Here is a 16,259-nt window from a genome sequence, read left to right on the forward strand (position 1 = left end):
AGGCAAACAAAAATTAGGAAAAAACTTGTTAAAGACATCAAAACTTATGATGCTTTCAAATGTTGGAGAAGCAGGAAGTATTTCAAATGTATTCATAACCGCCAGGTTATGAAGTGTGCAAGGTATATTCAAGGAGTATAAGGCTTGCAGAAAGCTTGCAGAAAAGCTGAATTCCTTGTGCTGATGTTGACTTAACTTGTTGCATTGAGGGGCCTCTGCAGGAGACACGTTAGAGGGTCCACGTCGGGTTGAAGCATGAGCAGGAGCAGTTTCACTTATCAGTTTACTTTAAACAGCAAGTGCTACAGGATGCGTCTCCAAGGGTTTTAAAGGGACTGAAATATTAAATTCCTGTGCTATGAATTGTGCTGTAAAACTTGCGACTTAAGGTCACTTAGGCACCAGACAAATACAAGTTGGTAAACACAGGACAGCTCTTAGTAAGGGCTCTAAGGTGATGGGTGGAGGGGTGAATGTTGGGGTTGTTACAGCTGAGTCGATGTGGCTTTTGCTCTGCCTGCAATACTAAAATTATGTTTAGAATTGGAACGAGGAGGGGAGGATACATGAGATTGTTGTGGCAGAGTTGATCTATGTTTAATAGAAGACTTGTCTGAAGGTGCCCTGGGACTGCCAAAAAGCTTTTAGAAAATTCCCTTACTGAAACTTTTTGAAGAAGCTAAACTGCTGCAGACAGCACTTGAATTAATAACTGATTAAAAGCTGGAAGACAAGAGACAGAAGTGACTGGTCATGTTTCACATGGCAGGGAGATAATCAGGAGTCCCATGTGAAGCTGGACTGCTCAGCACGTCTGTAAACGATGTGGAAAAGAGTGAATACTGCTGTGGCAAAGTTGCTGATAGTGCTGCTCAGTCTAGCCAGAGTGAGAATCAGTGGCAAAAATTACAGACTGATTTCACAAGTGTGACATGGGTGTGCAAACAGTAGGTATAGGTCAGTGTTGGTCAGCAAAGTAATGCTGGGGGAGGAGGAGACAGCCCAGATGATACCTTAAAGAGTAATGCTAACTATGCTAACTATTGTCACTGGGAGAAGAGATCCCATCGGCAGTGTGGAGAGTTTCCTGAAAACACCCATTCACTGCTCTGTCGTGCTTGGAAAGCCAAATGGACCGTTAAGGAGGGAGCAGAGAACAAAGCGCGACATAAATTCCTCATGGCTCTGCAGCCTGAGTGCCGCATGCATTACTGGCTTGCTGCTCTCAGGAGGGCTAAAGCAGGGCAGTAAAAATGCAGCACAGACATTCACAGAGGTGTGGAAAAGCTTCTGTTCTCAGAAGGAGCGAATACATTGACTTTTCTGACTGAAAAAGATAGTAGAAAAAAAGGTAGGCTCTAAAAAAGAAAGAAAAAAGAAGAAAAAAGTAGGCTCTAAAATCGTAAGTGACAGAGAAGGCGAGTGAGGAGCGACTATTTGTGACTTCTTGTAAAGCTAAGATCAGATGAAAATGAACCTTGAAACAAGCAGAAGGAAGTAGGTTGTTTCCTCCAGTGTGCAAACTATGGAACTCATTGCTGTTGGATGTTAGAGGTTAGAAAGAGTTTAAAAAGCTTAACATTCCTGGAGGAAGAAACTCATCAAGAACCATTAAACATACTGGTTGGATACAACACCTGCTTCATGGCATTTCCCAAGGCCAGGATTTCCGAGGAGGTGTGTTGGGGGAAACGTTGCTCTGCCCTCACCTCTTTTCTTAAGCTGCTTGCAGGTTGGGTTGTGTAATATGGTTAAGCCAATACAGCAGTTACCTCTCCTTGTGTGCTGTCCCGTGTTGGCGCCTGTTCTCTTGCGTGCAGGGTTTAGCCAGGTGGAGTTGGTTCGGTTTTTTGTGAGGATGCAGTTGAGTTCCCTGAAGTGGGTTGATAGCGGATCTGGCTGGTGCTTGTACAAAGGGATGGGTAGAAATACCCAGTCGGAGGTGAGCCTCTGGAACAGGCTGAACTGTCCAAGGGGGTAGTCTCCTGTCTGACTCAGTACAGCTGTTCTGGAGGAATACAGGATGTCAGCTCTGGAGTAAGGACATGGTGGTGGTTTCCTGCTATGTCACCCTTTAGCAACTTCCAAACGTATCCCTAGCAACTCGGTCTCTTCCCTGCTTCTGCATCTTCTGTCTGCTGAGAAAGTGTGGGAATAGGCACCACCTGACAGCTTGGGGATGGGAAATGCATTATTGTTGGTCTCCAGAAAGATGGAAGTTCACCTGGTGACCTTTGTTGTCTTTAGGTTTTAATGGAACATAAATAAAAGCAGTGCCTGAGACCGTTCAGGGGGAAGGCAGGAGAAGGGAGAGCTACGGGTTGTGGGAGCAGTGCTGCTGTGTGTGTGTCTAACCTTGTTCCTGGTGAAGTGGGGATAGTGTTTCCATTCCCCCTTTATCTGGTCCATCCAGGTAACGTCATACACCACCTCCAATAGTATACGTGTGCATGCTATGGCCGGCGTCTTATGATTTGAGGATAATTCCATAATGGGTAAAAATAATCTCTTCTTCTAGGTCTTACTGTATTGGAGAACATGTATGGAGGCCAAGCCATGTCCAGGAATGTCAGAGCAGGGACAGTGTCTTTTTGAAGGAGGTGCATGTCCACCAGGAGAGATCATACTTCAACCCTACGAAGAGGAGCAGTGTCTGTAACACATTCCTCTAAATTATGCTGATAAAGAGCTTTAATGCCAACTTCTTATATGGTTGAAAAATACCGCTATCCACTTGCATGGTTAGGTAACAAGTTTGATGTTTAATGGTTGAAAGTATTAAGTCTCTGAACTCTGGAAGGCTGTTGTGCTCTGGAAATGTGGTGGTGATAGATGGTGGCTCCAGGCTGTTCAATGGCTCTTTTGCCTGTCTACGTTATGGGTTTCTATTTGCCCTTTTTGCGGGTAGAAAAGGCATTTTATAAGGCTGTCTTCAGCGTGGCTTATGTTGTGACATCTTGTGTATGAAGAGGCGCCTTCAGCTCAGTTCTTTGCAAGGTCGTTTGTTGCCAGAAGCTGGGATATGCAGGTGGCTGTGAAGATGGTGCTGACCTTGGCAAATTGACTTGTGTCAATCTGGGCACGCTGACCCTCTTCAAAGTTTCTTGTTCATCTTGTTTGAGACTAGTCCTGTGCAGGAGACAGCCAGTGCTTTGATTTGAACGTGGTCTCAGATTTGGATATTGGCTTATGGGTGTTGTAACTGTTCTTGCAGTATCTTCTCTTCCAGAGTAGGTGGCTCAGCACATTTAGTTTGATGCTTTAAAACTCCATTGATTCTGTGATTGTATTTTCATGATAGTTTGCTATCTCGTGATACAGATTTGTATCAGGAGAATAGCTAATAGGTACAATGACAGCACGAAGCTTGTAGTATCATTTGTGCTTCACCAGTTCAGCATGTTTTTGCTTATGGTCAGTTCCTTCCTGACATAGCTGTTTTAATGCATATACGGCTGTGAGAGCGATTTCTGTGTTGCATTGGGTACCTTCCTTGAATACATGATTTTATGCCGTAAAAACTGAGTATTTTGTGGAAGGATTCTGGAGAATTTACAAACATGACCACAATATGTGGTTCTATGGTGGTCTCCTGGCTGTAATGTGAATCATAGTAAAGTCGATGATGGGCAGAAATGAGTAGAAATCCTGTGAATGGATAAATTGAGCTCATTTTTTAACAGGAGTTAACATTTTAACATTGAACTGACTTTTTAACATGGAAATTGAAACAAGAAATGGCCGCACTGGGACACATGATATCTGACTTTCAGGAAGAAAGGTTTTCACAGCAGCAAATGCCATTATGTGAAATGCTGCAGGCATGTTTAGTGTAGTGAGAAGTTGTGAAGAAGTCATTCCAAGTGAGATACCTGAAGCCATCACGGATGCTGGAGAAGACTGGCCTGAATCTTTCTGTCCTTTGCTGAGAAATGAGGAAAACACAGTTGTAGTTTTCAGAGGTGTGCTGAAAAAAAGGAGTGTTTTTGGAGTAGTTGTTGAGCATCAAGATGGATGCTGAAGAAATTCCTCAAAGGAGCACATTTGTAGAGTGTAAAAAAAAAAAAAAAAACACCAAAAAAAAAAAACCCCAAAAAACCAAAAAAAACACCCCAAAAAACAACCCAAAACAACCTATATATAGCTAAGCAAGGTACCTGCTTGCTGTTTCATCCTAGTTTGTCTGCAGATGCCTTCCATGCTCTACACTGATTTGGCCTCATGGCTCACCCTATTTTGAGCAGGAGGTTGGACAGGGTGACCTCCCGAGGTCCCTTTCAATATGAATTACTTTATGATGTTATTGAAAATCAGTCCCATGGAAAACGTTGCTTGCGCCTGTGTAGCTGGAGACTGCGGTGCACAAGGGGTGGGTAGATGTTGGGTAAAGAGAACTGGATTTCTGATGCTGCTGTGGTCGTGAGATCTGGTCTCTGCAAATTGATTGTTGATGCCACTGACTGTCAGTGGCCATGAGGCAGTAGATTCACCTGGGTTGGCTGCAGCAGCTACCATGGCTTCTTGCCCCACCACTGCCTATCTTAGACAATTGTCTCCCTGTTCAGACAACTAAAAGGGACCTGTAGCAGCTCCTGAACCATCTCTGTAAGGACATATTGAGCTGGAGTCAGTCGGTGCTGTCCCACTTCAACAAGGCAGGATGTGAAGTGCAGTGATTCAGTACAAAGTCCCACTCGTGTATTCCTCCTTGCTTGCTTATACTATTTTTTAGTTTGGTCTGGCTTAATTTCTCCAAAAAGTTGGGGGTGAAAGAGGTTCCATAAACTGGTTATGTGGTAGATGAACCTTGGTTGTGAGGAGGAGAGTTGGATTTCACCGATATTGAGGTTAATGGAGATGAAAAGCAGAGCTGGGAGGAAATGTGTTTGCTAAATGTTCCCTGTGCCAGGCTCTTCCTTAAAAGTTTCTAATATTTTGGTTTTACCGACGTTATCTTGGGAAGAAGACTTGATGTTTCTGATATCTCAAATCCACAAAATAGAAGTGGAGGAACTGCTTATCAAGAGATGCAGTTGACCTGCAGTTACCCATGATAAAGATAGAAAGTTCCTAGCCAATTGGGAAAAAAACAATAATAAACCAATTCTTTGAGAAAAGAGGAGGCAGTGAGCTGTACAATGAAAGTGTAATTTCAGTCCCTGGAAGGATTCTTGGACCAGCTCATTAAAGAGCTTGCCAGTGGTTATTATATAATAGGATAAATAGATGCTACACATCTAATATTGTTTTGTATGATCTGTTCTCAATAAATCCATGTAATTTTTGTTTGACGGGAGAGCTGGCTAATTGCTTAAACACGGAAGCGCTGGGTATGAATGATCTGAGTTCAGTAGGATTCCTGATATGAATTTGCCACTGTAGTCATCAGTTAAGAACACAGGTTTGTAATATTTTTAAGATGCACAGTGGGCTGAAAACCTGTGCATAGTCAGTGGCTAATAGTCAAACCCAAGGGGCTTTTAAGACAGAGCTTTTGGTTGCTGCAGTAGTGAGTACACCTCTGGTTTACCAACTGTGGCACTGCAGTCTGCTTGGAGAGCAGAATTAAAAAGATGTTGAAAAATTGTAGAGATGGCCTAAAGTCATTGAAACAAAATATTGTAAATAAGTGCAGAGTACCATATGAAAAGGGCAAAAAATCAAATGCATAAATGCAAACAGATTTAAAGGTTGCAAAATACTCACAGTAGTGAATTGCAGCTGTGTGAAGCCATTGCATTTATTCTGGCTTCTTAGTTCATTTATACCCTTTAAAAATGTGTCTGAAATGCGATACCATACTCAAGTCTGGAATATTGCAGACAGCTAGGATAATAATTACTACTACAGTTAAGAAGAGTATTACGTTAAGTACTTCTCAGAATGAGGCTCCCTGCTTTTACAGCTTGGATAAGGGTTTTTTTTTTTTCCTTTTTTTAAAAATGCATGATAGTGAAGAAAGGTTGCAGGAACCGGGCACGTTCAGTGTAAGCATGGGAAAGTGAGAGGCAATTATCTCCCAACCCAGAAAAGCCTCTTACAAGTGAGGTGGATATTAGGAGAAACTCAGATAACCACATTTGTGAAGTGCTCAAATATGCTGCTAAAGAAAGTTGCAGAACTCTTTTTTGAGAAGAATTTTCAAGACGTTTTTGTCAGGGATGCTGTCAGCATGTTTGACCTGTCCAGGGGAGCCAGGCTGTGCTGGCAGGACCTCAGGGCATACCTTCTGCTCCACAGTTGCTAGATCTGAAACCTCACAAATGCATTTTTTTAGCAGACAAGAGAAAATAAATGAAGTATTTAGTACAGTTATCAGCTACCTGGAACTTAAAGTTGCAATTTTAAGCAAATTTATTGAGGCATGTGGATTTACCATACAATAACAGCTGCTCTTCCTGGTGTTTATTTCCTGTGCTCAGTCATCAACAGAATTGGTACAAGCATTTTAATTTTGCCTTCGTTACAGAATTTGCTTGGCAACTAAAGGAAGCTCTTGCTTTTTTTGACAATTTTTTTGATGGAGGAGGTCCCACAGCCTGGATGATTGTACAGCAGTTCCTGGTGCCAGTGTGCTCGGGCAGGGTTTGCCTCAGGAAGGCACTTGGTGTGTTCTGAGCGGTCTTAGGGTGTGCTTTGGGACGGCTGAAGTGATATTTCCGAATCGCTCTCTGGATGAACCCGAGTTGTCTGAAAAGGAGCTGCTGGCTGACAGTCTTCTGTCTTACTCCATCCTGTATCTTATCCACGCATCCCTCATGTAGGAATTTTGCTAATGATGTTACACTGTAGATAAGATTTATTTTTTTTTTCCAAGTTGTAGACCATTTGCTTTTAACCTGTGTTGCAAAATTTTTTGCCCACGAGAGAAAAATAAGATGCTGAGAAAATAAATGAAGTTTGTGCAGAGAGCATAAGGGAGAATTAATGCTCATGATTCATTTGAGTAACTACGCTTTGGAATTGTCTTCTCCTTCCCACATATGAGTCATTGAATTGGTATGATGTCTTTCTCCAAAAATCTTGATGAGTTTTGGTGTGTGGGAATAAAAGTTATGATACCGACTTTTTTTTCTTGCAGAATTTGGTGTTCATTTAGCAGAACTGACTGTAGATCCCCAGGGAGCTCTGGCCATCCGTCAGGTGAGCATGCCTGGAACTGTAGAAAGAATTTTGATGGTTGTTTCCTTGTTCTTTAAAAGACTCATGTTTCCAGGTGAAAAATTGGAGGTAGCTTTCTATTACTGCTTCTCTGTTTTCTTTTACAGTTCTCTAGAGTCATTATTTTCTCTTTCAACATTATTCAGGTGTTATATACTTACCTTTTTGAAAATAGTGCTTTTTACTCAATGCATTGCATCCATTGCTCAATGGATGGCCCTCTGTTCATCTTTGTACTGCGGTAGCTTTTCTCTGTCCGTTTTGCAGAGATTTTTTGCATTTTTGGCAAGCCCTGTTGCCCCTCTAGAAGCAGCATGGTGGGACGGGAGGCTGAGCAAATGGGTCAGGGGTGACACTTGCTGTGGTTGCAAGATTTTTTTGCTGATCCTTGACCTCTCTTCTAATGCAGCTAGCGTCTGTCATTTTGAAACAGTATGTGGAAACTCACTGGTGTTCTCAGTCAGAAAAGTTTAGACCTCCAGAGACCACAGAAAGGGTAAGATTTGGTTTCATGTTGTCTACTTTGAGGCACTTTATCCATCAAGAATATTAATTTTGTATGTGGTTTTAAAAGTGCCAGTGCTCGTGTGTATTATGAGGATTAATAGCTTCAGTTAAGGTTTTCTGCCGTTTTCCACTTTGAAAATCTGTTTTCAGTTGCTTAAAACAACACAGGACTTGAGAAGCTTGGGCTAATTTCTGTAGGCTGAAAAGTTCAGCCATAGTAGTTCTACAGCTCTAAGAGCAAGACTAGAAGAAAGCTGCTGTGTAAGTTTTACAAATACTGATTCTGGCAGTTCTTTTTCAGAGATCTGCTAAATCTTGTGTTTTTCAGCTTTGAACTTAAAGGCTATTTTCCCATGACAAATTTCAGTTTAAAGGTCTGCTGGATTTCACTAAAAATCTGTTCAGTAGGAGTATCTAACAGCTAAAAAGGCTGGAGATTCTAGCCCTTTGCCACTTTGACTGTTGACTGGACCATCTTTCACATCTAGGGTATGATTCATCCCATCCAGAGACAGTTGCTTGAAATAGATCTTGTGAATTATGCCCCAGAAGGGCTGGCTGTTTTTTCCCATCCCTTCGCAGTTGAGTGACTAGTTCTTGTTTACTAAAATCTTCCAAAGCAAACATAGTCCCTGACACTGGTGCTGGGATTTATCTTGTCTAATGCTGGATGTCTTCCATGTAGACATCCGCATCCTATCTAATTGCAGCTGTGAGCTCTTTATTGTATGCTTGGCCGAGTGTTCTGTGTGAGAAGAGTGCTACGTTAAAACACACTGTGCACTTTTCCATAAAAGAATTACGGGGTGTAGCGTGCAAGGTTTGTTTGTCTCATGAGTGTTCATTTTGTAAAACCAATATTGAATCAATATCAGGGTACAGTCATAGCTGTAGAAATTTTATTAAATTCTTTCATGACTGGGAATCTGTTTTGCTAAATAACGTTATTCTCTACAGGCAAAAGTTGCTATTAGGGAGCTCCTACCCAATGGGCTGAGAGAGTCGATCAGCAAAGTGCGCTCGAGCGTGGCTTATGCAGTTTCAGCTATAGCCCACTGGGACTGGCCTGAAGCCTGGCCCGAGCTCTTCAATCTCTTGATGGAGATGCTGGTTAGTGGAGATGTGAATGCAGTGCATGGAGCCATGAGAGTACTTACAGGTATGTGTATGCGAGAGCTTTGGCAAGGCTGATGTAGGAAGTGGTTTAGGCTTTTCCTTACCTTAGTATCCTATCGCTTTTCACTCTAAATTGAAGAAATTGGAATTTCCTGCTTCCCTTCTCCTGGGCGTGATGCAAATCGGTTGAATTGCACGATCAGTAGATGTCATGAAAGCTGAGGGGGAAGGTTCTGTGCTACAGGTGTATAGCTCAGAAGGAACTTTAATTGTAACACCCTGTTTTCCAGATACCTGCAGTTTTTAGCATGGTATTTTTCTGCTTGCCTTCAAGGATTGCCATGGCTAGGCCAGATGACAGTGGTCTAGTCAAGTACGAATCAACCTGTTTCCTGTATGCTTAATGTTTCCCAAAGATTCTGTTGTTGCTGTTGCCTACAAATTTGTTTTCTTATAAGAACTTCCCTTCTTTTTCCACTTTCTAGAATTTACCCGGGAAGTGACAGACACACAGATGCCACTTGTTGCTCCCGTTATTCTTCCAGAGATGTACAAAATTTTCACAATGGCAGAGGTATGATCTTCACTGTTAAGTTGATACTGAATGGCATTAGTGGGAATGTTTCTTGGAGCAGAGAAACTCCAGATTTAATGATTAAGCTGTACTGTAGTATAAGTTAGACTTAAAGAATTTTCTTGATGATGTGGTACTTGATGGCAGCTATGTTTCAACAGAAATGTTGGAGCCAATGATAAAATAAGAGAATCAAGTTAAAGCCAAAAATAAATACAATTAAAAGAAAAGTAAAGGAAATAAGTATCTTGTGTTCCTGAGCTATTGTTTAAACTTTTTTTTAGGTGTATGGTATTCGCACAAGGTCGCGTGCGGTGGAGATATTTACCACGTGTGCCCATATGATCTGTAATATGGAGGAGTTGGAAAAGGCAAGAGTTTAACTTCCCGTACAACGTATATTGAATTCAAACCGAGCAACGTTCTAAATAATCATTAATATGAAAATGAAACGTTGGAGAATTATATATTCTGTCACCTGTAATTCTGGGGAAGAGGGTGTAATTTAAGACATGTAAAGTGGCTAACTCCCTCCTTTACATGCAGGCCTTGATACTGTGATTTGGTTTCCATAATTAAGTTTAACTTGCAACTTACCAACAGACGTGCCTGGAACGGCTCAGAGAAAGGCCAGTCGGCATGGGGAGGAGATAGGGATTTCCAAACAAAGGAATGATACACTGTTGTGGCTTCCAGTGTCCAGGTGAACCGTGTGTCCTGATAAACTGCCAGGCCTTGGCCATCTGGGTTACGGTGGGCATTTTTCTGGCCCTTGGGCGAGGCATTGGTTATAAGCTCCAGGAACATCACCGGTTGCTTTAGTGTGCATGTTAGCCTTTTGTTCCTAAAGGGGTGGTGGAAACCAAACCAAATGTTAAAAGAATAGCTGTTAAGAAAGAAACACTATGGAGTTAAGCAGCTTTATACACATGAGTCTCCTGTCCAGCACTGCGCACATCTGCATCTTATATGGCCTTTGCCAAGTTGGTTTCCCAGCACTCCCCAGACTATAAATTGTTCCTTTTAACTTTTTTTGGGGTGAAGACAAGAAAGGGTGACTCAGTCCAGTGGCTGGTTGTTGCTGAGTGGCTATATCTGCTGTTTCCTCCCTGTTTGCACAGGGAGCAATTCAGCGCAGGCTTTTGGGAAGTCCTGATAGTTACACCATATCTACTCTGCACTGACAAGGTTACTTATGCAATAATATTACGCGGCTGGTACCAGTATCCAAAAGATTGTGGTAGCTCCCCACTGCCTTATTCTGGAGGAGGGCTGAAGGTGTCCTTTACGTTGTATACAAAACTTTTTCTATTGAAATTGGCCTAAAAAAAAAACAACAAAAAAAATAAAAACCAAAAAAAACCCCAACCAAACAAAAAGAGGCAATCGTTTTATAAATTGCTAAGGTGTTATTTCATAGTTGATTTAAACATATGACTTTGTTGTCTTAGCTATGGAGTTATGAGAAATATTCGCCACAAAATTATTTTTATCCAGTATTACTTGCTGTGACAAGTACTGCTCATGGAGTGCTTTGACATCTGGAAAAATAATTACTGCATTTTCCTGGGAAGAATAATGATGGTAATCTTCAGGCCAGTTGTTGATACTGGGCTCACAAAGAGCTTGTTTGGTTTGGGGGAGGGTGGCCCAGGAGGGAGATAAATGTCACCCGCAGGGCTCAGTCTAATTGCTGGTGTGGGATGTAATCACCCCGGGTTTCTTTTATAGCCTGAGGAGGAGGGGGGCGGGTGGTAGAATGCAGGGCATGATTCATCTAATCAAATGAAAGTGCCTCTTTAGGAGGATGTGTGCTACTCCGGAGACTCTCCAGACTGGATCATCTGGATCTCTCTTTACAGGCTGAAGTGATTAGTTGTAGGTGTGTGTTTTGTAGCTGTCTCTGCTGCGCAGTTTTGAAGGGTGGGATTCAGCTGAGCTTAGTTCCCAGCATAAGGAGAGAGCCAAAGTGGTGTCTGAAAGAAGTATTTCATGTGACTTTGCACTGTTTTCTAGTTGCCATGAGTCTTACTTCAGTTTTGTAGCAGGAGAGCACAATTTCTATTGTTTCTAGTGCTTTACTTGTCAGATGTGAGTGTTCTGTACCTAGTATTCACTTCTGCTTGCATCGATTGTAACCAGGGTGCAGCCAAAGTCCTGATTTTTCCTGTGGTGCAGCAGTTCACAGAGGCCTTTGTTCAGGCCCTACAAATACCCGATGGACCTACATCAGACAGCGGCTTTAAGATGGAAGTCTTAAAGGTAAGTCACTTCAGACCGATTAAATAAAGAATCGAATAACAATACACTGTCAGATGTGCTGGAAAACAGAGAAACTTGAGTGCATGTCACCTCTCCTAGTATTGCTCATATTATGAATAGTGAAGGTTTTTGGCTCCCAGCACCATACATGGAAATAAATTGTTCTGCCTGTACTGAAGATACCTATGATGAGATCCATAGGGATCTGTTCATAAAATGATCCACAGGGATCGATTCATAACACCATCTGTCCTTGTCATTCACTGGTTGAAGACATCTTAGATGTATCTTGTTTGAACACCACGCTCAGTAGTTAAATACCTGTCTTTTCTAAAGATGCTGCAGAATTCTGCTGCAATGAAGTTTTAAAAGCTTATTATGTGCAGGTGCTTTTCTAGAATTTGCCTGCTCTTTAATGCTAAATGATATCTGCAGAAGAGAGATGGAAAGTCTTTGTATTCTCCTGGTTTCCTGGAGAAAGAAGATTGGATTGCAGAGCTCTATGTGCACGTAGCTCAGTGCGTGGGGACAAGAGTGCCAGTGTAGGTATGGAGATCCCTTCAACAGCTGGGAAAGCACTGGAGTTCTGGGATGTGCTGCCTGCAACATGGGAAAGAAAAGAAAGCTCAAAAGCAGAAGTTGCAGAATCAAATCCAGATCTTTCATTTGCTTGCACACGTGCTGGGGTAAGCAAGACTTGGGTCAGAGTGTACAGGTTTCTGAAGATGGACAGCTGAGGCCCATTCAGCTGCGTTCCCTGAAGAAAACAATAAAGAAGAGTTATTGAAGACAAGCATCAAAAGTTTTTCATAATGACCAGCTTTGTACTGGAGCCATGAAAATAAATGCTGGGAGGATGCTGTTGTATTATACAAACTAGCAACTACTGAGTTCTGTGTTGTGGAACTCGTTTGCTTAGTGCTGTTAGAGGCAGCACTACCCTGGTTGTGGCATCCCGTCACTTCTCAGTAAGGGGCTGCAGGTATCGTACACTGGAAACAGCAGGAGCTTGTTTCTTACTGTGCAGCACCAAATGGAAGGGAGTTTGGGGTAGGATGTTGGCAGGTTTTGTTGAGAGAGTGTCTCCTGCTGGTTTTTGCCTTCCATTGGCTGTGCACTGGATTCCTGGGACAGTAATACATAGGAATGCTAACACAGAGGAGATGCTCTGGGATACTCTGCAGGGTGTAATCTCGATCTGCACAGACTGCAGCTCAAGAATGGCTGAATCTGATTCCAGATGCATACATTGGGATGTTTAATGAGTAGAAGTAGTTTTCAGTCTACACGGAAAGCAGTTGTAATTGATAGTTTCTCTCTAACCATAGACCAGTTCTTCTGTTCTTGTTCCGTTCATGCATTCTGTAGCCTTTTTTGTTATTTACATAACAGCGCTTACTGGAATTGGAGCTGTTTGTACTTGTATGTCCGCACTGATATACAGCAGTAGTCTCTTGAAAGATGTGACAGGCTGGGAGAGTATTTGAGGAAATGTCATCATGTTCTTTCTCTGTTCCTTAATTGTGTGTGGGCATCTGCTTTTGGCCACTGCTAGGTGGGTGCAATACAAGAAAGGATTTCGGTCTGAATACACCATTGTATGTTGGGTGGCATTGATGGCAGCAGAAAATCAGTATAGATTTAAACAGTAAATTTAGGAGATCTGCTGCTGGCAAGTGGTTTGTAGGAGGCTTTTTGTGGAGAGATGAGTTTTCTGGTTGTTGACTCAGGGCAATTCATGATTTTGTCACTTAGGGCTTCTGAGCTGATGATACCAATTTTCTAAGGGAAAAGGGATTCGGGTGAAAGACCCGTAAATTGCCTTCCCTTCCAGAAAAGTGGATTTTATAGTCATTGTAATGCAGAAGTAAGAGACCTCAAGGGATTAGTTAAGCCAGCTCTACAGATGAGATCATTACAGGAACCCCTTGAAATACTGATGCAATGGAGGAGGGAATTGAGACTTTCTTTTGTAGTACGTTTTCAACCAGATGCGAACTCAGTCCTATGTTTTTTTCCTTAATGAAGTGCTGTGCAGCAAATGACAGGAAGATTTTTTTTTTCCTTCCCTGTCTCTTGAGAGCTTTGCACTCCAAGGTTTGTGGAGTTCTTGGTGGAAACCAGAGGCAGCCCTGACCTAAAATGTCTTGCTTTCCATATAAGAACTTTATGCAGGACAGCGTCAAAATCTTTAACAAATAATACTGAAGCGTACGCGTCTGCCTGATCCTCTAGGACAGTTATCCTGTTTAAGAAAGTAAGTAGGTTGGATCACATCATGGCAAACCACTGATTGTTAATTTGTCCCCAATCTTCCTGAGTGTAGTTAGGAGTTTAGAAGCAATTATCAGCAGGAAAGTCAGTGCCTACAACCCGTGGAGGAGATGGCAGGTTTGGCCACAACAAAAAAACCCCATGAGGACTAGAACAAAATACCAGTAGTGCAATTCATTGTTTTGTTGTTTGATAGTTTAGCATGAATTAAATTGATCTCTCTGAACGAGCTGCAACAAATGATTCTTGAATCCCAATTCCAACATTGTTGTTGAACGTGCCACTATCGATTGTTTTGAGAGAAACAGAATGATTAAACATGACAGGTAACAGGGTTAAGGCAAACTTCATAACAAGGGAATACAAATACAATGTACTTAGTATGCAGTAACTATATAAGAACACCAATTAACCAACAGCCTAAAGCATCTTATAACCTTGCTGTAGAGCTTCTTCACTTATGCTTAAAATCTGCTCTTTCGACACCTGTATATTAGGTGGGTCAGAAAAGTTATGCTTATATTTTTTTGGTTTGGGAACAAATAATTAGTTACTAAATAATTACTCCTACTCTTTGTACTTCAATGAAAAACAAGGTGGTAACTGTGTCTTGGCATCAAATTTCCTAAGTTTATGAGCAAAGTTTATAACCTGCACCTGCTGCACTGTTACTGAACATTTAGCTTTAACATGCTCTCCTGCTGATGGCTAGCATATTTCTTAAGATTTTTATCCACAAATTTGGGGGTTTCTACTTGTGTCTTTAGACAGAGAAGGATGTGAAGCAAGAAAAGGCTTTAATACAGAGTGACTGTATAAGCAGATGCTGAGCAACTAGTGGAGATGTGGTTGGATGTTTGCTTCTGCAATAGCTGGAAGGGACTCAGGAGCTGTTGTGTCACTCCCCCAGTGGTGATTTCGGTGTGTCTGTGCGGTGACTCAGGCTGCAAGTGCGGGTACGGTTGGTTGTCACCTGGCTTGGCCATTAAATGTCCTTCTTGGGGAGCAGCTTGACTTTGCTCTGAAGAGAGATGGATAAGGATTTTCTTGGAGGATTAAATAGGTGGTGGAGCAGTATGTGGGGGTTGGCAGAGGAAGAGATCTGTAAAGCAGTTCTAGCTCAAACAAGCGGTGGGATTTGTCAGAATGAAAGGCCAGGGGTTGAAATACAACACTTGACAGGAGAGAGTGCTCTTTTTTAATGACTTGCACTGCGGGAAGGTGGTGAACTTGCAAATGCAGCCTTCTGTTGTTAGAACTGCAGAGCTATTCAACTGAAAAACTCTCGTACCGCTCCAGCAGTGCTTCCTGCAAGAGTGTCTTGGTGTGTAGCTTAGAAAAACTTGCATGGTGTTCATAAGTGGTGGCATATGGAACAAGTCCCATTAGATGCTACTGCGGCCATAGTCAGGGCATTGAGTTTGCAGCAGTCCTGCAGATCAGGTTCAGATTCTTTGCCAGCACCTGCATAAACTCTTTTTTTTCCTCCAGAGGCTGTTTTTTGTCAGCAGATTGTTTCTGTAATGCTTCTATTGCCTCCTAGACTCGTTCTCAAACTTACGTATCTGGATTATTTCTGTCTGTCCACTCTTGACAGACACAGTGGCCACAATACAGATATTAGAATTCTGTTTAATTATTCTTTTTTTATTTCTATTAATGTACCCAATGCTGCAACCAAACAAACCGGACAAACTGTTCAGTTTAGTATTGGATAAGTCGAAGCAAACTCAGACCCGTATGTCTTGCAGAGGCTGCCAGTTGGGCAGTTTGAGGGGCTCTTCTGTACCCAATATAAAATAACTGGAGCTGTGCCCCTGTGGGGGGAGAACAGTGTCTGTTAGGTGGAGTGAGTTCTCTGACTTCTGGAGGATCCCAAAAGCTTCTTGGCAAGCATCAGTGAAAGGACTCCCCTAAATCAGGGTAATTGGCTTCATGAAACCCCAGTCACAGTGTGCTGTAGAGCTGTTGAGCTGCTCCCAAAACAGCCCCTGCGTCGGGCTGGCACAACTGCCTATGTCTGCAGCTGAAATGGATGAGAGGATTGATCTGGGTGGGTGTTTCCATCTGCAACTATTCCCTGCATGCGCAAACAGATTGTTTGCATGTGTAGGAGTGTGGGAAATAGGCTGTGATCTGGTTTTACTTGATATTAGAGTTCATTGTCTGGGACAAGATAGCTTCCAGGTGGTAATTGTATCCAGACAGTGCTGCGCAGTGATGTGCTTCTGATCAGAGTCTGTGCCTTTCCATCAAATTATTGCATTGTCTTCGTTTCCAGAGTTGTACACCTCATGTTATCCCTTTGTTTCCCTGCAAAAGAGCAAATATGAAGAGGGGCCTGTTTGTCAGAGTTCATGCAAGT

General features: G+C 42.3%; 1 protein-coding gene across 5 annotated transcripts in view; it reads left to right on the plus strand.

The window, feature by feature from the left end:
* The window catches only part of IPO9 (importin 9), a 38,828-nt gene that overhangs the window by 3,355 nt on the left and 19,214 nt on the right, over positions 1–16,259 (plus strand). For 2 of the 5 annotated variants that reach the window (XM_054181617.1, XM_054181620.1), the window contains exons 2-7: positions 7,082–7,143; positions 7,571–7,657; positions 8,626–8,827; positions 9,270–9,358; positions 9,643–9,729; positions 11,501–11,620. In XM_054181617.1, the coding sequence (XP_054037592.1) occupies positions 8,767–8,827; positions 9,270–9,358; positions 9,643–9,729; positions 11,501–11,620 (357 nt within the window). In that variant the 5' untranslated portion in view covers positions 7,082–7,143; positions 7,571–7,657; positions 8,626–8,766. Of the gene's footprint in view, positions 1–7,081; positions 7,144–7,570; positions 7,658–8,625; positions 8,828–9,269; positions 9,359–9,642; positions 9,730–9,797; positions 10,112–11,500; positions 11,621–16,259 lie in introns of those variants that run through there. The other 3 variants (XM_054181619.1, XM_054181618.1, XM_054181621.1) reach the window with 3 other exon arrangements.

Source organism: Rissa tridactyla, chromosome 21 (genome assembly GCF_028500815.1).
Source record: "Rissa tridactyla isolate bRisTri1 chromosome 21, bRisTri1.patW.cur.20221130, whole genome shotgun sequence".
Taxonomy (NCBI): Eukaryota; Metazoa; Chordata; class Aves; order Charadriiformes; family Laridae; genus Rissa; species Rissa tridactyla.